Source organism: Podarcis tiliguerta, assembly GCF_965153285.1.
Source record: "Podarcis tiliguerta genome assembly, chromosome: 13".
Classification (NCBI taxonomy): Eukaryota; Metazoa; Chordata; class Lepidosauria; order Squamata; family Lacertidae; genus Podarcis; species Podarcis tiliguerta.
The window spans coordinates 24,223,876-24,247,815 of NC_139546.1; the positions used below are offsets into that span (position 1 = coordinate 24,223,876).

The following is a 23,940-nucleotide window of genomic DNA, read 5'->3' on the forward strand; positions in this document are numbered from 1 at the left end:
GCTGAAGATGCACCACTTTGCTGAAGTGCTGAAACGATGAGCACTGCCTTCACTTCCTTCCTCAGGCTGCTGACCACAGCCACCTGTCCACCTTTTTCCAGATAATGTTGGCTCCCATTATGAGGACGCGAGGAGCTATGCTGGGAGGTGTGGGAGCCTAAAACCATCTAAAAAATGATTTCATGGCTGGTGCTAGGTGAAGTCATTGGCCCTCGGGAGAGGCCAGGATGTTGCAGGACGTAATGAGAACCCTGGGATGGTTATCCTCAGCGCACCTGAGCCTGTGGAATGCTCATAAACCCGTTGCCAGGGAGTGGCGCACAGTTGCTAGGTGGGTACTGGCTGCAGGTGGAGCACCGCTGTCATGTGGCTTGCAGTGAATAAGCCCAGCTTTTATGCCAAAGGGCTTCAGGGAAGAGTTGAGCTGGGTGGGGCCTCTACTAGAAGAAACTGGAAGGGAGAAAGAGGAAGGAGGAGCTCGCAATACTCAACATTACTCAGTGGAAATCTGGGAGGGGAGCACCCTGCAGATTTTATACCTTGCGCAGCAATCCAAGATGTGGCAGGGGTGGGGAGACACAGAATTTACCCTTGCGTTACAGGGCTCACCCACAGTGGAGTTGAATGTGCATTTGAATGAATGTTAGAATGACATCAGATTGAACGTAAAAGGTTATTAGTAAAAAGGTGTAAAATTAAAAGATTCAATATGTTAAGATACTAAGGAGATCAAGATACATTAAGATATCAAAATTAAGATAAAGATCAGTTAAGACAGAGGGAAGGGATTTGCTGATCAAATATATGAATTGGAATACAGTGAGGGGAGGTGTGGGGAAGTCTGGGAAATAAGTAAACGCAAGAAATATTATGAAGATGGAATTGTTTTTATTTCTTTTTCTTTTTCTCTCTTTTTGCTGTTTTTTGTTGTTTTGTATTTCTGTAATTTTGTATTTTTTTGTTATTTCTTGTTTCCTTTTTTTATGTAAAAACTTTAATAAAATATTAATAATAAAAAAAAAGAATGTGCATTTGAAGCCGACTGTGTCTCTTGTTGTTGTTGCATCCACTTCCCCCTGCCAAATTTGGGTTTTCCCAATCCACAGATAATCGGTAAGAAAAAAAAAACCCATCCCACATAAAACCACACATGACCCAACTGTGGCTGTGCTGAAGTGCATTGCGTGGGCATCGGGGCTTGTTCTTACAACTGTAACAACATTTCACTGGGTGCGATATCTATTGCATCCCTTATCCTCCAAGGTGTACATTTTGTTCCCATCAGCTAAAAGGATGCAGCCTGCCTTTTTCTACTGGCTGCTGCCAAAAGCACATCCATGTTATTTTCATTTTAAAAACCACTCCTTTGCACAGAACTCTTGGGCAAAATGGCTAGTTCTAAATCTAACATTTGGTCTTGCAGGTATAAGAGAAGCAGAAGGAGAACAGGAAGGAGAAGGAGGAGAAAGGAAGCAGCAACCTTTCATGTGTTTGGCTTCAAATCATTGCCCAGCTTTTAAAATTATTTTTGACTGAGCTTTTGTGCATGTCTGGTAGATTGAAACACTTGTAGTTCATTAAAATATATATATGTAAAAAGGTGCACAGGTAAACAAACACCTACCCACGTGTAACAGGTTTCTGGCTTGTAAAGGACTCCTGGACGGTTAAGTCCAGTCAAAGGCAGCTATGGGTTGTGGCTCTCATCTCACTTTTCAGGCCAAGGGAGCCGGCGTTTGTCCACAGACAGCTTTCTGGGTCATGTGGCCAGCAGGACTAAACCGCTTCTGGCGCAACGGAACACCGTGATGGAAACCAGAGCGCACGGAAATGCCGTTTACCTGCCCGCCACAGTGGTACCTATTTATCTACTTGCATGGCGTGCTTTCAAACTGCTAAGTTGGCAGGAGCTGGGCCAGAGCAACGGGAGCTGACCCCTTCGTGGGGATTCAAACCACTGACCTTCTGATCAGTAAGCCCAAGAGGCTCAGTGGTTTAGACCACAGCGCCACCCTGTGGGGAAGGATAGCCCACACAGCACAAATAAATCCCATCAAGCACCGCCCACTAGTGTGGATGGGAAACACTGAGGCAGATTTTAAGGCATAAAAAGCAGACCAAAGCACACAAAGGAACAGCAACCCATGTATGCATTAACGCCTTATGTATACACAGTCAAAAAGTCAGGGGCAAATATTGGTTGATCCTCTTCCACAGTGTGGTCGCAGGCTTCATTATTGACAGTTGGATGTGCAAGCAGCCTCAAGGGAAAAGCGGGGTTTTTTGGGAGGGGCATCCCTTTATACATGGGGAGGCAAGGTGAAATGAAATGCTGTGAGGGCAACTTCCATTCACACAAGCAAATTGCACCATTAAGCAATGAACGCACAGGTATGAATCAGCTCTCAGTTTCCCATTTGCATGGGTTTCTAGTACTGATACAAGCTTTCATTCACAAAACTATATGGTTGTGGCTTGGGTCCAAAGTCAACTTAATGAAGTTCGTGAGAGGAAAGGTTTCAGTCTGCTCACCCCACCCATCATTGTTCTGTGAGGGCCCCCTGGAGAAGACGGGAAACCTTTTTCCTGTGAGCTCCCTTAAGGATCAAGCCATTGTATTCACCCTCAAAATGTCCCAGTAAGGTAATCCCACATCAAAGGCATGACTGAGGCCGAAATTTTTAAAAAATGAGAGAGATCTACCTGGGAATTTCATGATGAATAAGGATTTGAACTCAGAACTCCCTGGTTTAAACGTTCTATCCACTGAATAAAGAATATGCCTGGCTCACACCAAACAGTCTGAGACTCCTTATTGTGCTCAAGATGAAGGTCACCCACAAATGCAAAACTGGATCCTGTTAATCTAACAGCTGGGTGGTTTTAAGAGGTGGCACAAATATTTCGTAACAAGAACCACACAAACCTCTCTCTCAATCCTTGCAATTCCATCCTATTCACACAAAAGTCTGTACTAAAGATCACGGGGGGAGCATTTTGCTCCGAACTTGCCGGATACCTAGTGGAGAAACGTTTATCTCTCCACCATTACATACTGGAATAACAATAATAAAATGTTTTGTTAAAAACAGTGCGCACAAGGAATGCTTCCAGAGCTGGTTTGCTCAAAGCTCAAAACTGCCACCTGGTGGAAAGCTGAAAGATTATGTTTCACCAGAGACAATGGCAGATGCTCTATTAAAACAGCTGATGGGGATGCAGCAGGGGTGTGAATGGGGTAACAGCTATACCTGTCTGATTCAGGAGCAGACAGAAACCTGTCCTATCCCTTTCCCATTTTTGAATGAAACCTGACAATCCTTTAATTTCTGAAAAGCACAACCACCCTTCTTCCTCCGGCTGTTGGGGTCTCCGCCCCACTCCAAGAGAAAGCTGGGCCTGTTATTTTGCCTTGCCCATTACAGCCAAAACATATCTGACAACACTTGTGGCACAGAGCACTTTTGTGGCACAGAGCATTGATGCTTAGAGCCCTCCTACTGAAACAACACGCAAACCCTTTGTTACACATGCATGCATGACCTGACCCAAAGCCCACAACCAAATACAGTGGTACCTCGGGTTACATATGCTTCAGGTTACAGACTCCGCTAACCCAGAAATAGTACCTCGGGTTAAGAACTTTGCTTCAGGATGAGAACAGAAATCATGTAGCACCGGTGGCGCGGCGGCAGCGGGAGGCCCCATTAGCTAAAGTGGTGCTTCAGGTTAAGAACAGTTTCAGGTTAAGAATGGACCTCCAGAACAAATTAAGTTCTTAACCCAAGGGTTAAGCCATGGCCCAGTGCCCTGGCAGAGTCCACCACTGGGCGGATGCCATGCTCTGAAAATTGCCATTCAAATTTCCCACAATGCCCTGGAGTGAGACAGCAGCTGGGGCATTAGGGGAAATAAAAATGGCAGCTCCAACCTCCAAGCCATCCCAACTCCACCAGGTGAGGGTAGCTGATGGGTCTCAAAGCTTCGGTGAGTTAGCGACTTCACCTGCATGCGAAGACCACCTCTGGTGGATTGAGCGGACTAGACCAATAGTGGGTCCAACAGTCAAGAAGGCGGGTTCTGCAAGTGCCATAGAGGGAAGTGAGGGGCAGATGGGGCTCGTCAACCTGGGAAAGGAGCCATCTAGAAGGAAAACTCTGATCCTAAACCTCCACTGCCTTGCCACACAAAATAATTACAGAGGAAGCTCTTTTCTAAGCTGTGAGACGGTAAAGGGTTGCAGATCTTGGATAATAGGTCTTTAAAAAAGAAAAAGAACCAACACGCTCAGAAGACAGTCATAAAAGAACTGGGAGGTATTTTATTAAAATCCAGCTAAAATTATAACAAAAAGAAATCTGTACAATGCAAGGAAAAACAAAACAAATTAAATTAACTGACAACAACATTACAAAGGCAACTCTGTGAGGTTTCAGAAGGCACTTGACAAGCCAATTTGAACGTACCTATTGCTCTGTTTTAGAACCATGTCAGAAGGGAGCCGGAGCCTGCTGAGGTCTAGCACACCATCTGAACAGTCAGTACCAGGCAAAAACAGAGCAATGCATGCTGGGAGCCTGGTTCTTAAGAGAGCCAATGTTCTGTGAGGAAAGGGTCAATGGCTTAAATTTGGTCCCGTTGGAAAATCAGTGGCACTAAAAAAAAAACAACCAGTTGGATAGATCACTACCATGTGTCTGTGTGTGTGTTTGCCTGAATAGCCAAAGTCACTGGCTCCCAGCATATCTGAGGCCACACTGGCAGAGCCTGGGGTGAAATCAGAAGCAGACGCTGTGCTGCTCACCTCTCCCACTTTTGCATGGAGGTTTGTTACGAAGCAGGGCTCTCCTAAAGCGAAGTGCCATGGGGGAAAAAAACAGCACCTTGGATTGGCTCAGAGGCACCCCATGCTCAGCCAATTGCGTTTGGGGTGGACTGGAAAGTTCTATGCAGGAGGTACCAGGAGGCAGAAGACCCTCAGCCTTGGAAGAATCTTAAACAAGGGCCAGGAGGGTGAGGTTCCCAAGGCAGGGATCTTGTTGGAACACCATCAGGGGCGCATCTGCCGGTTCCAGACAGCCCACTTCAACCCTGGTGGGCGCAAGGAATCAGAACACGCACCCCTCACCTACAGAGGAATGCAGGGACCACACCGCTCATTCGAGCCCCTCTGTCTCTGTGAACAAAGAACACAGTGCGTTAAAAGAGTCCGTCCTCGGCCTTTGCAGGTGCAGGAATACTTGCCAAAATGCTGCTTGCACTCTCCAGTGAAGTCATGCCATGATGTGCGTGCTCACTGCTGCCCCCTCCAGGATCCATGCAGCATGCACAAGAGTCCACCTGCCAGCTTCGGAACTCGGAAGCAAGAGGAAGGGGCGGGGCATGCAGGAGAATCGGCACAAACCCGACAGCTCTCTCCTTTCCTATCCTACTAATGCTCTTTGCAATGCCTTCTGGGAGCTGCCTGAGCTCCGGAGCCAAGCTTAGCATCGTCGGCAGGCGAACGGCTGGACAGACACACATGGATGGGAGCAGAGGCGGCACATTGGAGACACAGAGGGGGGGGCGCAATGGCAAACAGGAAGGGGTGTGAAGGAATCCAGGAGGGAGGGTAGGAGTGTGGACACAGGACCAAGCCACACAGTAGGGAGAAAGGTCCAGCCTTTCAACGTTGCTATTAATAACCTTGGTCGGCCTTGTCGCCTTTCGATTTCGGCTCCTGCCACCACTGGGACAAAAACCCTTCTTCGTAGTCACCCATGCCCTCAAACTCGGCATCCGATGGCAAAGCTGGATCCTTCGCTCTCTCCTCACCATCGCTCACCTCTGCCTGAGGGAGGAAAGGAGAACATGTCACACAAAAGCAGAACAGTTTGAGAGGGCAGAGTGTGTGCTGCTTCCACAGAACGGGGAAACTGGGCGTAGAATCCTGTATCAAAAGATTACCAAGTTTCCAGTCCATATGACTGTCAAAGAGTCTTCAAATCACATGGATAATGCCTGATGTAATCTCAGAAGCTGTGGCAAGGTGGAGGTCGATTGGAACTGAGCTGACTCCTCCTAGTACAGTCGTACCTTGGATCCCAAACGCCTTGCGGGTTGAACGTTTTGGCTCCCAAACGCCACAAACCCAGAAGTGAGTGTTCCGGTTTGCGAACGTTCTTTGGAACCCGAACGGCTGACAGGACTTCTGCAGCCAATCAGAAGCCACGCCTTTGTTTCCGAAAGTTTTGGAAGTCAAAAGGACTTCCGGAACAGATTCCATTCGACTTCCGAGGTACCACTGTATAGGCGAGTGGTGTGATATATTTACAGCAAAACATTATCTACGAATCAAGGTTGCCAACCTTTTCCTTTCTTTTTTTTTAGAAAAAAAGGTAGCCTCTTACCAAGCTATAATCAATTAGAAAACAAAACGATGTTCCTAGCATTTCCTATATGTAAAGTAAGAACTCCATAAACCACCTAAGATCGTTTACAGATGTTTGTGAGATGAGCAAGACTCAAAGGAACTCAAAAGGAGTCGGCTTCTCTGGATGCTCGGGCAGTGAAATCATGATTGCGTCTGTCTCCTTTATGCTAATAGTGAACGCATTCTCCAAGTGCTGATACTCAGGTGGCCATCAAGCCGCAAGAGAGGTGTCAGCTGTCTTTGGAAAACCCCAGTTAGAAGAAACATGGAGAATTTGTGTGTGAGAGAGAAGAAGAGAAGGAGGAGAAAGGGAATAAGTTAGAAAAGGCATGGCTGTCTTCCTGAACGGTACTTCACACTACGACATTCTGCTGCAGGCCACATTAGTTTTATATGTATATTCCCACGTGTAAATAATATCCAACACCTTGGTAGATCTGATAGGACTATTACCACAATAAATCTGCAAACTTTGCTGGTGCCGCAGGATTTGTTTTTGCTATGCCCTCTCCTGTTTTGGAACAAGATAATTGAATGCCTGCTTTTATTTCATATTTTATTTAACTGTAAAGTGCTGGGCTAGAGTCTGCATGATTTGAAACCACATTTAATTGTATTTTTAAGAGACTGCCTGAATGAAGCTCATGGGCCCCTAGTGGTCTGCAAACCGTAGCTCAGGAATGCCTGGCCTATCGCCTTCCTATCCCCGCTGCTCTCCCTGTGGCGTAGGTTAGGTCAGTTGATCGGCGGTTCCTGCAGCTAACTTTTTGACCCAGCCTTTACCTGCCTCTCGCATCTGACAGGTAGGTGTGGCTTGGTCAAAACAGCCTGGAGGGTAAAATGGGAAGGCCCTGAGGGCTGGAGGTAGCCCATCCCTGGGTTCACATTAGAGGGAGACCAAGCGTGTGTGTGTGTGTTTCTGGCCCCAAGCCACCCAGGAAGCTAGGATATGAGCTTGGGCCTCTCTCATAAAGCATTCTGGCAGCTGCCATGTCATCCTGCCTCTGGCCTCGTGGCCTCTCACCTCATCATCTGGCTGGAGATACTGCCTGGCAAACTCCAAGAGCTTCTTCTGCGCAGATGTCTGGTTGTGGTAGCGCAAGGCCTCCTGTGAATGAGACAGAAGTCAGTCGTCGTCGGATGGTAGGGTGGGAAGGGAGGCCCCTTCCCCCTTCAGCTACCTGACAAGAGGCTTTGCCCACCAAGGAGATAAGTTCCATAGGCAGAGCACGAGATCTCAGGGCTGTGGGTTCGAGTCCGACTCTGGGGAAAAGATTCCTGCGCTGGAAGGGGTTCCCATCCAACTCTACAATTCTAAGTATGAAAACACTTTCCCAGCCGCTCTGTTAATTCAGCTCTGGGCACTGCACATCTGAGCACAGAAGCCCGGATCTTAGCTTTCATTTTAAAAGGAAGGAAGCTTCAAGACCGAATGACTTGAAAGTCTGGAGCCAACAGCTGCTGAAATCTCCAAAGGGGCTTGCGAGGTTTCCAGTGGCCATGGGGCTGATCTTTGGCCCTCCCCGTGACAAGAGGAAGCAGAAAAAAATGGGCAGAATGTGCGTCAGAATGTTCAATGAGCTGCTCTGCACAGTAGGTTGCACAATTTCTAATTTAATATAGAATCATAATTTTATCATTTATACCCCGCCCATCTGGCTGGGTTGCCTCAACCACTCTGTATTTTTAACGCCAAGGGATGTTGGAAACTTAATGTACCGTACTTTTCGCTCCCTAAGATGCACTTTTCCCCTCCTAAAAAGTAAGGGGAAATGTGTGTGTGTCTTATGGAGTGAATGCAGGCGGGAGGCTCTACTCAGCACTCCCTTTAAAGAGCCGCATGGAGCGTGTGTGCGGCTCTTGGGGGCTTTTCCCCGAGGAGGGAGAAGGGCAGCCTGTCAGTCCCTTCTCCCTCCTCGGGGAAAAGCCCCCAAGAGCCACACACACGCTCCGTGTGCTCTTTAAAGGGAGCACGGCTCTTGGGGGAGCCTTCTGCCTTAGCTGCGCACAGTCTCTTCTAGGCAGGGGAAGCCTTCATCCCGCTGCCCGGGAGAGGCTGCGCGCCGCTATCCCAGAAGCCAGGACAGCAAGAGGCTATCCAATATGCCAGATCCCTCTTGCTGTTCTGGCTTCTAGGATTCAGAATATTTTTTTTCTTGTTTTCCTCCAAAAACTAGGTGCGTCTTATGGTCTGGTGCGTCTTATAGAGCGAAAAATACGGTGCATTTGGTTTTGCAGCAATAGGCCACTCCTTCAGCCAGCCCCCTAGTCATGCCCTTACCGGCCGTGGGTTGAAGTCGTCTTCCTCCAGGTGCCAGCGCTCCCGATAGAAGCGGTAATAGACCAGATTCTGCTGCATGACCTCATCCCCAGGGTCAAAGAGCATATAGCTGGCCACACTCTGCACGGCATTCTTGATATCATTCACTGTGCAGAGGGAGAGAGGGAAAGAGGGAAAGAGGGAGAGAGGGAGAGAGAGAGAGAGAGAGACCAAATTAGTGGGACTTCATTCACCCATTGTCTGTTGGTGAGAGCATGAACACAGCTTCCACCTTCATATCAAGGATGACTGATGGGCAACATTTGGCGATTTTGCTATTTTATATTCTTTCGATTGGTTTGTGTTGTTTTGCAGAAATGTGCTGGTCACGTCTTTGGGGGGGGGTTGGCCCAAAATGCAGTTAATAAATAAGTCATAATGTAACATACACATCATTTGGGAGCGAGGTAAAGGGGTGAGGGAGAAGAGAAAGACAGGGATAAAAATGTCCTCTAGGCCAGCTGGCATGTTGTGAGCCAGATCTAGCCCCCAAAGTAATTTTAGCCCCAGCTGGCCCTACCCAATGTTACTCTGGGTGTTCTAATCCCGCCCCCAGCACCATCTCAGTCTATGATGTCACCTAGATGCAACTGTGGATATAACTGCAACATACATTTAAAGCACTATTATACCACTTTAGCAGCCAAAGCATTCTGGGAACTGGAGTTTGTTAATGGTGCTGGGAGCTGTCAGGAGAACCTATTTCTATCGCAGAACTACACATTCCAGTGTTCCACGGATAAAGGAATCGACTGTCAAACCACTCTGGGAATTGCAAAAACATCAGAGAGGTTGGGATGCCATAACGAGCGGAAAAATAGGAAACCTTAATTCTCTTAAGATGTTAGGAATTTGATAAACCTGGTGGACTATTTTTATCTTCTGTTATACTGGTGGCATTCTGCGGCTTGGGTGATTTTTTTGTTTTTCCTTTAATATTTTTTTTTAAAAAAATATACTGCTTGATTCCAGTAAAGCCTCTAAGCGGCTTACAAGAAAGATTACAATAATAAAAAGCCAGTTAATGCAACAGAAGAAATTCCCATATACGTATTTAACGTGGGTGAAAATATTTTCTTGATTGTTTCTTGTTGCTTTTGTTTTGATGGAAAAATCACTTAAAAAATAAAAGCCAGGTTTTAAAAATATATTTTTAAAAAAAATACATTTAAAGATAAGCTTAATTAACAGTAAAAAAAAATAAAAATGAAACACACATGTCAACATCTAAGGCACAGCGAAGGTGTCAAGTGGCAGGGAGTTCCAAAGTGTAGGTGCTGCCACACTGAAAAGATTGATTACTTACAAGTGCAGAATAAGCATTTTGGTACTTGGAACAGTGCCAGTTCCGCAGATTGAAATGGAGCGTGTGGGGCACAGGACAAGAAACCTCTACCCTGGGATAGGGGCGGGGAGAAGAGGGAATGCTGGCCAGATCCTAAACTAGAGAATTCCACAACAATCTGCTAGTTACCCGACCGACCCTCCCTGAAGCAACATTCCTCCCCACCCTGAGGACTCACACTTGTAGTACGCAAACTGAAGGTAGTGATACATCGTGGCCACAAACTTCTCCACAAAGTAGCCGCCTACATTTGGGATCAAGTTGGTTTCGCAGTCTACTTTGCACTGCAGGACATCGACAAAGTGATCTGGAGGGTGGGTGGGTAGAGGAAGGAATCCACAAGGTTAAACATATATATCAACTGATGGTTGCCAGGTAGCTAGGAAGCTTCAGAGATTTTATCACCTTTTGTAACCATTTATGGAATTGTCTTCTGCAGCTAACTTTTAATTTGCTCAACGGGCAAAATGTATGCAGCTGTAACAGCCTCCCCACTTTTCCGGAAGCCCAGGTATACTTCCTCATACCTAACCCCACAGTTTCTACTTTCCTTGGATATGTCTGGGTTTGGCTCCCATTTAGCTCTCTCAAATGAGTGAGCCAAGTTGAGACCTTGGACCAAGTCATAGTTTACCATGACAAGAATGAATAATCACACATAAGTTTGTGGATGCCTGTAAAAGGACCCCTGTATGGTTAAGTCCAGCCAACGGTGACTATGGGGTTGCGGCACTCATCTCACTTTCAGGCCGAGGGAGCCGGCGTTTGTCCACAGAGCTTTCCGGGTCATGTGGCCGGCATGACTAAACAGCTTCTGGTGCAACAGAACACCATGACAGAAACCAGAGTGCATGGAAATGCCGTTTACCTTCCTCCCACCGCAGTACCTATTTATCTACTTGCACTGGTGTGCTTTCGAATTGCTAGGTTGGCAGGAGCTGGCACAGAGCAACGGGAGCTGAACCCAATGCGGGGATTTGAACCGCCGACCTTCTGATCAGCAAGCCCAAGGGGCTCAGTGGTTTAGACCACAGCACCACACTGGGTGCCACCAGAAACAACCACCAGGCTAATGAGAGCTCAGAATAGAACAAGGACAGACTGCCATGCCTACCTGAGCTGACCTTCCCTCAGTGACCTTCCTTTGTTGTGATGGCAGCCATCACTGCCCTTACCTTTAATGGCTGCCCCTTCCCTGGTGCCCTCACCTGCAATGGCGGGGTAGAAATCCTTAAATTCACGGAGTTCGTAGCTGCCTTCACAGCCAGTCAAGCAGTTCTCGTAGGTCTTGTAGTACTGAGACAGGGCGTGCTCCATGTCGGCAATGCTGCTCCGGAAATCTCCAGCGTTGTAAAGTTTCACGGCTCGCACAAAAACAGTCTGAAAACAGGGAGGAGGGAGACTGGCAGGTCAGGTTGAACAAAGAAGCCCACAGACCTGGAATTTAGCAAGGAATGGCCATAAAAGGGTGAAGCCCCATTGAGCCTTCTTTTTCTTCTCTTAATTTAAAATATGTTTAGGCTGTCATTGTTTAAGTCCAAAGGCCTTCCAAGGTAAAAGATAAAAACATACATATATATTATGATTCTTTATTCCTTCACAAAGCATTTCCTATGAGGCGTTTTGAAGGGCTTTGCAGCATACAGAACACAGCAAATAGATAAACAAGCGGCAAACAAGAAAACAGCCAGCCAGCCCCCAATTATTGAAATTCGGTAACAAAACTAAAACCAACAACGGCCCAACAATGTAGCCTGTTTTAAAAATGGTGAGTTGGTTGTCCGTTTGTTTCTGGGCCCATTCAATGTGCTCACATTAGTATTTTAGAGCCCTAAATGACGTAGATCCCAAATACCTTCTTCCTCACAGAGCCTCTCAGGTGTTAAAATCAACAGAGGAGGCTCTTTTGGTAGTTGGGGGTTGGCAACCCTGAGCCCCCTTCAAACATTTTTGCCTCCACATGGAAATACAGTGGTGCCCTGCAAGACAAATGCCTCGCAAGACGGAAAACCCGCTAGACGAAAGGGTTTTCCGTTTTGGAGGTGCTTCGCAAAACGATTTTCCTATGTGCTTGCTTCGCAAGACGAAAATGTCTTGCGAGTTCCTGTGATTTTTTTTCGCTCCCCACCCCCTTTTTCTAAGGCACTAAGCTGCTAATAGCCTTTTAGCAGCTAATCCGCTAATCCCTTAAGCCTTTAATAGCCACTAATAGCCGCTAAACCGCTAATAGCGCTAATCCGCTAATAGGGTTGCTTCGCAAGACGAAAAAACCGCTAGATGAAGAGACTCAAGGAACAGATTCTTTTCGTCTTGCGAGGCACCACTGCAACATGCAAAGGGGGTTCATGGTGCCTTCTAGATCCCAGATGTTCATTGGATTCTAACTTCTCAGAGTTAGTTTTCTGGGTTCCTCAAAAAGTACCCTGACATTTAAGCACCTTATGTAGTGCTTTCCCCAAATTGCCCTTATTAACTCAAGCTTACTTGGTCCATGGTTACTTTTCAAAGTTTCAGAAAACGACATAGATTCTAGCCAATGTAAGGACAGAGACTGTAGATAGATAAGAACTTGACTTTGTATGCAACACAGTTTCGTCAAAAACACAGTTTTTGACAAAACTGAATAAATGCACTCAAGTCCACTATCATATTAAGCTGGGAGAGGAATCCATTTATTGAATGAACCATCATTCTCCAATATAAAATTGCCCTCCTGCACTTCTGCCACTTGTGGGAGGAGGGAAAATGTTCTCTTTGTTCTTTACACATCCAACTCTATCCAGCTCCCTATTTTGCTCATTTTCCAGCCAGATAAGCACTACAGATTGGTTCAGCCTTCTTTTTGGCCCACAGAGACTTGCAGAAACCAGCAGGCCCAACCTCCATAACAATGGACACCTTTCGCCTGCGACAGAAACACTTGATTCTTTGCCCCTGTGTACATCCAAGGCCTTGAAGGCATGGATGGGAAATAAGAGGCCTTCTGGATGTTGTTGGAACTCCAATTCCCATCAGCCCCAGCCAGCGTGCCCAATGGCCAGGGATGATGGCAGCTGGAGTCCAGGAGCCTTTCGGAGCTCTCCTATAAGGCTTCCGACTGTGGTCCCGCTCCAGGAAATAAGCTCCCTCTTTCCCCAGCCACCCCTGAAAACCTCCCTTGCTCCATTCACCTCATAGGGCTGTGCTTCCAAGTCTATGAGGTACTCGTCCACATCGACCATCGTTTTGTAATAGTTCATGTACTTTTGGGTCATCTCGTGCTTGGGGTTCTTCTGCAGGAATGTATGAGCAGCCGACACAGCTTTTTCAATCTTATTTGCCTAGGGAAAACAAGGGAAAGTAGTTCAAGAAGAGGGTTTCACGCTTTCCAGACCCAGGGCCCTAACCTGCATTTGGTGGGTCCACTTCCAAATTTATTTTACCATATATGGCAATGCTGCTGTTTAATTTGGCTATTCCCGCATATTCCATGACCTTGTACTGCCACTCTTCTACTGTTGGCAATTGTTGTTGTTTCCAATTCAACAAGAGGGCGATGAAACATTCCAAAAAGAATGGGAAAAATTTATGTTATACATAGGATAAGGTGAAATAGTGAAATCAGTAGAATGGAAATAAATATCATAACGGGAAATTAAAAGAAACTTTATTGGATGCTAAATGACAATATGAATTAAAATGTAAAATACAATCAAGGTAACTAATTGTATCTGTAAATGAATATAGACAAACAACAAGACGTGTATATACAGAAAGATTTATTTGTATATTGACACTGTACGGATAAAGTTGAAAGAAGAACAATATACAAAATCGATAAAGACAATGCGAAAAATTTAGAGACGACATAAAAAAAGCCAGAAGAAGGAAGGAGGGAAGTCAACTCTTAGGAGTAAATGTAAATGTAAAGTAAGGTGTATATGTATAATATGTAATCATAAAATCAATAAAGATGATCTTAAAAGATAAAATGCTGTTGTTGCGATCAGGATTAGACCAGGTCGTCATTCAGCGAGAGGTGCTAACCTACCACCTGAAGACATCTGGTTTAAGGCCCTCCAGATGTTATTGGATTCCAGCTCCCATTAGTCCCTGCTGGCATGACCTATGCAAAGGCAATTGTGGTTCTTAAGACTAGGGACTGGAACAAACTTTTGAAAATTTTCACTAAATATTACGCAGTTTGCACCCTCTTTGAAACAAGCACAGACTGTAAGGGATTATGTGTGCACTTGTGGGATTGCATTGCCCCAGATCCTTATTTTTCTGAAATTTACCTAAATGTTTTTGAAACAATTGGTCCCCTTTTTATTTTTTCCATACAAAATATTGTTGCTAGCTTCATTACTCCATTACTTTCTGAAGGGGAGATCAGGCTGTTTTTGGTCTAGAAGCAAATATAGTCAGTCGTACCTCGGAAATTGAACAGAATCTGTTCTGGAAGCCCATTTGACTTCTGAAACATTCGGAAATCAAAGTGCAGCTTCTGGAAGCAGCGGAAACCCCGTTAGATGTTTGGCTTCCAAAAGAACGTTAGAAAACCGGAACACTCACTTCCGGGTTTGTGGCATTCGGGAGCCAGAACATTCGACTCCCAAGGTGTTTGGGAGATGAGGTACACCTGTACCAAGCAATGGCTTGGTTTGCATCTTACAGCCTAGAAATGGGCTCTTTTCTTCTTGGGCAGGGGAAGAGGGGGGAAAAAGAAGAAAGAATGTTATGCTCTTCATGAAATACTAATGGAGTGTGATCACATAGCAGAGCCATTATCTGGAACGAAAGTGTCCCCTCTGAGATCATGCAGGCAAATAAAAGGACGGTGAAACCTGAGACACAACATAAAAAAATAAGTTACAGAAAAAGAGATAATGGCTTGCATACCTATGTGCTCAGAGGAAAGCAATCCCTACAATCTTCCATACCCATTAAACTAAAAGCCCCTGAGTCAGCAGCACAGAACTGCCATGCTGCCATCCAGTGCCAACACTTGAAGTTAAAAAACACATTTGCCACCAACAGTTGCATTCTCTCTCTCTCATCTGAAAAGTTCCACTAACTCCCATTCATGTCTGCTGTTCTCATCATGGTGTCAAATGCCAGGATGGTGACGTGGGAAGGAAGGCTGACCACTGGGAACATCTCATCTGTTCCAGACGGAAGAAAGGAGCTACTGTATTCAGGGTGCAGAAAAGCACAGGGAAAACCTACTATCTCTGCTGGTTTTCTTGGATTCTTCTCCAGGCCATTTGGTGGCACCGGGAAGAGACATGCAGATTTTCAAAACCTTTTTCTTTCTTTTCTTTTTTTTAAAAGGAAAGTATTAAAAACCTAAGTTCTTTCCAATAGTAGTGAACCTGACTTTACAAAGGCCATATATGACCTGGTTTTTAAAAGTCCCATTTGCGGCTGCATGGACTTCTTGACAATACCGCCGTAACTTGGTTTTCAAACAGCTTAGTTCTCAAACGTTTTGTCTCCTGAACGCTGCAAACCCGGAAGTGACTGTTCCGGTTCACGAACTAATTTTGGAAGCCAAACGTCCTACGGGGCTTCCGATTGGCTGCGGGAGCTTCCTGCAGCCAATCAGAAGCCGCGCTTTGGTTTCCAAACGTTCCGGAAGTTGAACAGACTTCCAGAATGGATTCCGTTTGACTTCCAAGGTACGACTGTACTGGCAATGAGGCCGGGAATACAATGGAGAAGGGGCCCCACCCACAGGACCCTGCCCTTCCAACAGACCTCTTCCAACGTTTCCTCTCCACGGGGCGTCTGAATACCCTTTGCGGGTGGACAGCAGAAGGGGCTTAATTTGAATCAGAAGGGTCGTGGGCGAAAGGCAGAGCATCAGCTATGCGTGTAGGAGGTCCCACCTCGAGATGCCAGAAACGGAACCCAGGACCTTCTGCATGCAAATCTCTATCACTGAGCTACAGTCCTTCCCAAAGGTCAGCAGCAAAAAGGCGAGAGCAGTGCTAGAAACTCAGATATATAAGCTACAGTGGTGCCTCGCAAGATGAAATTAATTCGTTCTGCGAGTTTTTTCGTCTTGTGAATTTTTCGTCCTGCGAAGCACGGTTTCCCATAGGAAATGCATTGACGGTTTCCCATAGGAATGCATTGACAGTTTTAAGAAAAAGGCGCAAGACGTTTTCATCTTGCGAAGCAAGCCCATAGGGAAATTTGTCTTGCGAAGCAACTCAGAAAACAAAAAACTCTTTCGTCTTGCGAGGCATTCGTCTTGCGAGGTACCACTGTAATGGCCAAATGGCACCTTAAACCTAGGTTGCGTTCCTTCGGTTCTTTCGAAGGAATTGAAAAGACTGTTTATGTACACTACTAGAGCTGCAAGGATGCTGCTTGCCTAGAGTTGGAAAGATTACAAGATGCCTATGAAGGTGGACCGGCAGATGAAATTAATGGACTATGAAGAGAAGGCAAGACTGAAAGGGAAAATCAGAAATCAGGAGGATTGAAACTTCAACAGAGAATGGGACAAATATAGATTGTATTTAAAAGAACACTGTAAACACTTTAACTCTTTGGCAGGCTTTAAATAACCCTTTCAGTGTTACAAAGTCTATGGGGGAATGTAATTTGGATGAATTTATAATATGCAGTTGACAAAGGTATTGAAAGAACCCATGGAATGGAGGGGGGAAGTCCTAAGATTCGGAAGAATCTTGTTTTAATTTTAATATCCGCAAGAATTTCAGTTGTGTGAATGAATTTGTAAAACCAAATAAAAATCATTTAAAAAATAATTAAACCTATGTTGCAGTCGCCACAGCAAAATGCCTAGGCACCTTTTTTGCATTGTGATGATGATGATAATGATGATTTTCTATACCACTTTATATAAAAAATATAGTCTGGCCCCCCACAAGGTCTGAAGGAGAGTGTATCGGCCCCCTGCTGAAAAAGTTTACCGACCCTTGCTCTAGATCATGTGATGTACATTGCAGAGCACACCTCCAGGCCCAAAAGTACACCAAAATCTGGCATCTTCCCAAAAGTCTAGCCGCTTTCCCAGCATCACTTTGGTACACAGACAAAGGGTTAAACAGCCTGGAAACTCCACCAAGAGAGACAGCCAAGGAACAAGAAGTCCAGGGAAGATCAGAAGTGAATCTGATCATCTCCCGGCAAACTGTGTCCACCTCCTCTAGGAGTCTGAAAGCTGTGGGACGTGGCATCTGAAATGCCTCTGGTCCAGGAAAGCCAGGGGAGGCTACCTCATTGGTGAAGGAGATTTGCAGGGTGGGGGGAGAAAGAGAAGGGGAGGAGAGACCAGAAGCTGCTGGCAAAAGGCACTGCTTTGCTCATCTAATGCTCCTCCTGGAGGCCCAGATTTAAAGAGCCAGGCTGTCTGGATTAAGCTACTTAAAAGGGAAAGGGGGGGGGAGGAAAAAGAGGCAAAGCAAAGGAGGAAGTGAACAGTTTCCTCACTGTCAATGTAGCACCTTTCAGAAAGGCAGGGACGGGGAATAAGATGCACTCAGCACACTGTTCAACAGTTCACAAAAATCCCAGCACGGAAAGCACATAGGAATGAGCACAAACTCCTCATCTGCAGATTGTCACGTCGGAGGCTGTTGCGAAGCCTCCCAAATGGAAGGCTGTCAGGGGAGGTGACTTTTTCACGCTAATACCAAGTGACAGGGGCTTTGAACGGGATACATGTGAAATTTGAACGAAGGATGACTTGGGAGTGCTGAGAGCAGTGGGGCTGGGGGGGGGGGGCTTGCTTGAGGCAGGTCTGTCTCCCGCTCTTGACTTGCTCAAAGGGCCCCAAGCAAAGGAATGTCTTCAGAGGAAAACAGCACACATCTTGAACTTCCATATTAGAAATACTGTACAGCGGTACCTTGGTTCTCGAACTTAATCTGTTCCAGGAGTCTGTTCGACTCCTGAAATGGTTCAAAAACCAAGGCGCGGCTTCTGATTGGCTGCAGGAGCTTCCTGCATTCAAGCGCAAGTTGGAGGTTTGGCTTCCGAAAAACGTTTGCAAACCAGAACACCTACTTCTGGGTTTGCAGTGTTCGGGAGCTGATTTGCTAAACCACTAAGCCGTTCGGGAACCAAGGTACCACTGTACTGTGAGCCTGTACTGTTTCGTTATAACACATAATGATCATTCATTTGGCAGTGTGTGTACACGTGTCGAGGAATCATAGCCTGCGAAGATCATGAAGTGTGGTGCTCTGGGAGGGGAATTTACATGAACAAATCACACAAGTGGGTTTTTCATTCAGGGGACAGGAACTGGCTATAGTTCCTTGACACACTAACCTTTCCACATGCAGGATTCCGTATCTTTGCAGAGCAGAAAGCACCTTCCCTGAAAGCTGGATAGCTCAATTGGTTGGAGCGTGGGAAGGAAGGCCATAATATGAGAAGCAACCCATAGATAAGGTCCCCTGATGTGCATTGAAGGGGCCAGCAGAAGTAACACGCCTTGGATGTTTTCTACTGGTCACTTTCAACCCCAGATCCGAAGAAGCTCTGGAAACATTAGCTGGTGCAAACCTGGAGGCCAAACAGGAGCTTATTTTGCTCTTAGAAATATTGAAGGGGTTCTGGGAACTGAGTACTAAGAAAGCCCTTAGATCCTCAGTGGTGGCATCTTTTAAAGAAATTCATTGTCTCCAGAGGAAGAGATGTGAAAACCCACATCTGGAAAGAAACTTTGTCCAGAAACTTTTTCTGCCTAATATCTGATGGTTGGGAACTCTCTGTAGCCAACAGGGAAAGAAAGGCGCATTGTTTCATCTCAGGACTATTCCAATCAGTTCTTCTTTCCTGTATTTCAGGGGTAAGATCTGCCCACTGAAAACAGATGTCCTGCCTCTGCTTTTACGAAAACACACCGGACAGTCAACCACCTCTGGGGACCATCAATACTTCTTACCACACTTACAACAGGGGTCAGCAAACTTTTTCAACAGGGGGCCGGTCCACTGTCCCTCAGACCTTGTGGGGGGCCGGACTTTGTTTTGAAAAAATAAAATGAATGAATTCCTATGCCGCACAAATAACCCAGAGATGCATTTTAAATAAAAGGACACATTCTGCTCATGTAAAAACATGCTGATTCCCGGACCGTCCGTGGGCCTGATTTAGAAGGCAATTGGGCCGGAACCGGCCCCTAGTTTGCCTACCCATGGCTTACAATATTTAGATCTTGGATCTTGGGCATCATCTAGTGAGTCCAACCCTTTGCAATGCAGGAATATACAGCTATTCCATAGGGGAGGATCGAACCTGCAACCATCGCATTATCAGCCCTGTGCCCAAACCAACTGAGCTACCCAGTCTGTCTACCATATGCTTTGAATATTATTTTTGTATGTCGCTTAGAAGTTGTTCTATATACAGCGGTTTAGAAGTGATTTTAATTAACTAATATTTTGACTGAACCGCAATTAATTGACATGGTTTCCGAAGAAGCCTCGAGACGCCCCCCTGCGCGCGCTCCCCATTTGCTCACCTTGAAGAGCGCGTAGTGCAGGTACTGGTAAGGGGTGCGGCGCTGGAAGTCGCGCAGGGTGTCTGCCGGCGGGTAGCTGAGCTGGAAGGCGGGCAGGCTGCGCTTGCACCTCCGCAGGCACGAGGCGCGCTGCAGGACGAGCCCGAAAAGCTCCATTTCCCGGCGCCACTCATCCGCCGCGCCCCCGGCCGGCTCTCCAAACTCCGCGCCCGGCCGTGCGCCCTCGCCGAGCGCAGCGGCAGCGGCGCCTTTCGCGTCTTCTCCATGCGCCGGGGCGCCCTGGACGCCCTCTGCAGGCTCTCCAAAAACGGCACCCTCTCCAAACTTCTCGCTGGCGGCGCACTCCTTGTGGCAGTGCGCCTCGCTGTCCCGGAGCAGGCGATGGAGGCGCAGGCTCGCCTCCAGGTAGCGGACGCTCTCCCGCCAGTTCTCGGCCTCGTACTGCTCCAGCGCGTAAGCGTAGGCGCTCTGCAGAGGCATCAGCTCGGCTTCGGGGAAGCCGCGGAAGCTGTACTTCTCATACTGCGCGCCGCCTTCAGGCGCCGCCGTGGCCAGGAGCACGAAAGCCAGCAGGAGCCCCCGGCTTCGCCGCTCCATGCCGCCCAAGCAGCCGGCGGCTCGGTGCTCGAGAGCTGCTGCCCAGCCGCTTGGAGGCCCATCGGGAGTCTCCGGGAAGCAGGGGGAAGGAAGGAAGGCGGCGCGGGACAGCCCAGGCGGATTCCGCAGGGTCTTAGCGCGCCCGGGATAAGTTGGGGGCTCCGCCCACCAGTTTCTTCCTCTGACTCCATGAGTAGGGCTGGAGTTCTGGAAAAAGTGAGGCTGATCAACACTATACGGTCCCGCGACCTGAACTGAGGCATCCCAGAAGCTACCGAGTTGACGTTGCTTGTTGTGGGAGAGACCAAGGTTCTCTTCTCCCAAGACCTATCTTGCTGCTGGCATCATTCATGACGGATCGATAGATCATATTTGTACCCCAATCCATTCAGAACAATGTGTATGAATGACAAAAAAGAAATGCAACGCAAAGTTACATTACAGCCTAACACAACAAGCAAGCTAAAAACAGTCAGAGGAAAGCAGGTCAACAGCAATGTTGTCAACCCAAAGTCTAAAGGAAGAGGCCTACAAACAGATAAAGAACTATATGACTTTGAGAAGCCCTGTAGGAAGCCCTGTATAGGGAAGTTTTTAATGTTTGATGTTTTATTGTGTTTTTATGTTTTGCTGGAAGCTGCCCAGAGTGGCTGGGGAAAACCCAGTCAGATGGGCGACATATATGTAAACAAAATGGTAGCAGCTCTGTGAGGGGGAAACTACAGTTCCCAGGATTTCAGGCACACCGAATGCACTTTCAATGTATGGTGTGGATCTGCCCTGGGATTGGTGGGGCAGTGCCCCTTTTTGCACAATTGACCAGCCTCCACTGCACCCCATAGGCAAGCCAGGTGCTTCCAGACTGTGGCAGTTTTGCAGGTGGGATTCAATTGCAAATCCAGGCTGCACCAGTAAACTGGACCTAGTGCTCTTCTGCACCACAGACACAGCAACTAATAAAAGCAGAATGATGTGTGGGTGGTATAATAATAATAATAATAATAATAATAATAATAATAATAATACATTAATATACATCTGCAACTAATGCACTATGATTGATCCATGATGTGTTGCAGAACATAAAAAAAGGTAAAGGTACCCCTGCCCGTTTGGGCCAGTCTTGCCAGACTCTAGGGTTGTGCGCCCATCTCACTTAAGAGGCCGGGGGCCAGCGCTGTCCGAAGACACTTCCGGGTCACATGGCCAGCGTGACAAGCTGCATCTGGCGAACCAGAGCAGCACACGGAAATGCCGTTTACCTTCCCGCTGGTAAGCGGTCCCTGTTTATCTACTTGCACCCGAAGGTGCTTTCGAACTGCTAGGTTGGCAGGCGCTGGGACCGAATGACGGGAGCGCACCCCGCCACGGGGATTCGAACCGCCGACCTTTCGATCGGCAAGTCCTAGGTGCTGAGGCTTTAACCCACAGCGCCACCCGCGTCCCTTTGGTTGCAGAACATATCTGCCCCCAAACACCTCTGGATACACCTCAAGCAGTCCAGTTCGTGACAATCGCTTGCATATTTATTTTATTTCTAAAAAAGTATTACCGTGGTGCATAACAGCCTGTAGAGAGCTTCCTGGAGAGAAAGAGCACCTTCATTTGGGGCTCATTAGAAAATTGGTTCAAAAGGAAACTGCTGTGAAAGGGGCACGTGGCCTTTCCGGCACTAGGACCTGAAGGAAATAGGATTCTTATTGCCAGGAGATTTGGTGCATTGAAAATCATTTCATTTGCTGTTTTTCAGACATATTTCCTGCTTTTAAAGTTTTTACAAACTGTAGGCTGTTGTTCCAGCTCAGTGGATGGGGTTGTAAAAATTTGTTTGCGAGCTCAAAAAGCTGCTGCCATATTCAAGATGGACAGCTCCACAAACAACTGCTTGGCGGGGGGATGGGGGAAGTTTGGACAAATTCTAACAAAGGTTTGAGCACCTGGAATACTTTGGGTCAGGGTATCTGGTGTGGTGACCACCATGTCTGACCACTGGCTCTCCTGGCTGGGGCTTATGGCAGAGTTGGCATCCCAACAATATTGGCACCACATCGTGTTTTTAATATTCTGTTGGGAGCCGCCCAGGGTGGCTGGGGAAACCCTGTTGGATTTACTAACAAACCCAGCCAGATGGGCAGGGTATAAAATAACAACAACAACCACAACCCTCTGACAGACACGCGCACACACACACACACACACACTGGCTTTCTGCCTCCAGAGAAAGTCTGTGAATTGCATCTTCTTTGCTTTCTGCTTCAGCCATCCAAATATGTGGCTGTAGCGTTGCCTTGATCTCGCTTTTTAATAGTTTCTGGATGGAAAAAAAATGTCAGTTTGAAAAATGCACTGATCCTAAACTCCAGGAAAGAGATGGATGACGTCCTCTGCTGTACTCTTAATAGGAACTTGAAAACTAGGTCAGAGAGTTTGTATTGTCTGAGGGCAAAGCGTGGTTGCAGTTCCTGGCATGATGTACAGAGCTCCCATCTGTCCCTTATTTTAAGGTATGGTAGGCAGCATAGGGTTTTTTTAGCCCCTTCCTGCTTGAAAGCCACAGCCCGGTGGAGCGTATTTCAATAGTCTCTTATTCTTTCCAATTTACGATCTGGCAGGCAGAATACAAAACAGCTTTCCTTGCAAACACTGCCTCCTCCTGCAGAAATCCTGCATTAAATTGCTTTTGTGAAGCCCTTCCATTATAGAGGGTTTAAAATCATCCCGACTTCTCTGACTGCCTTTGTTGCAGACGCAGGTCACAGCACTCTTGAGCGCTTGTAACATATGCATCCCAGTTCTACGCAGGTTTACTTAGAAGTAAGTCCCACTGACTTGGTTTTGTTTTCCAGAATATTTTAATTAATTTGTAGTGAAATAACACCCATCCAGTCCGACAAAACCTGTAGATTGTCGCATGCTTACATCAATCACGTGTAAAGAGAAGATTTGAGTGGGAAGACTGTCAGATACCTGGACTATTGAACACATCATCAAGGCCACAAATGGGTGGGGCCCCTCCTTCGCCTTTTAGATAGTTAGAAGGACAAAGCCTGAGTTGAGTTTGCAGTAATGTGACCTGGAAGCAAAGCCGCAAGCAGGAGAGTCTGGTTGAAGAGAGACCTGCATTGGCTCCCAGTACGTTTCCAAGCACAATTCAAGACCTTTAAAGCCCTAAACGGCCTCGGTCCTGTATACCTGAAGGAGCGTCTCCACCCCCATCATTCAGCCCGGACACTGAGATCCAGCGCCGAGGGCCTTCTGGCGGTTCCCTCACTGTGAGAAGTGAGGTTACAGGGGACCAGACAGAGGGCCTTCTCGGTAGTGGCACCCGCCCAGTGGAACGCCCTCCCATCAGATGTCAAGGAAATAAGCAGCTATCTTATTTTTAAAAGACATCTGAAGGCAGCCCTGTTTAGGGAAGTTTTTAATATTGAATGCTGTATTGTTTTTAACACTCGATTGGGAGCTGCCCAGAGTGGCTGGGAAAGCTCAGCCAGATGGGCGGGTTATAAATAATATATTATTATTATTATTATTATTATTATTATTATTATTACTACTACTACTGTGAACTCCTCCATCGTAGGCTCAGGTTGTATATAAGTAAACCGTATATCCTAATGACACCACAGCCTCCTCTGTGTCTTATGGGATGCCAATGGAACAAACACAGACAAAAAAGGTTGTGGTTTTGTGTATGTGGAATTGAATTTCGTGGGAAACTGAGGGTCAAGTCATGAAGCAAACAGAGTGAACTTGGGCAACTGGTCCGACTGGGTTTC

At 46.8% G+C, this 23,940-nt stretch overlaps 1 protein-coding gene across 1 annotated transcript; it reads right to left on the reverse strand.

The window, feature by feature from the left end:
• Positions 1 to 4,301: 4,301 nt before the first annotated feature.
• On the reverse strand, positions 4,302 to 20,644 carry P3H4 (prolyl 3-hydroxylase family member 4 (inactive)). The gene is given in 9 exon segments (XM_083408661.1): positions 4,302 to 5,176; positions 5,686 to 5,830; positions 7,437 to 7,520; positions 8,694 to 8,839; positions 10,256 to 10,384; positions 11,286 to 11,457; positions 13,248 to 13,397; positions 19,565 to 20,256; positions 20,259 to 20,644. Coding segments are annotated over 9 exon segments (1,704 nt in total). The 5' UTR covers positions 20,425 to 20,644; the 3' UTR covers positions 4,302 to 5,156.
• Between the last annotated feature and the right edge of the window lie 3,296 nt (positions 20,645 to 23,940).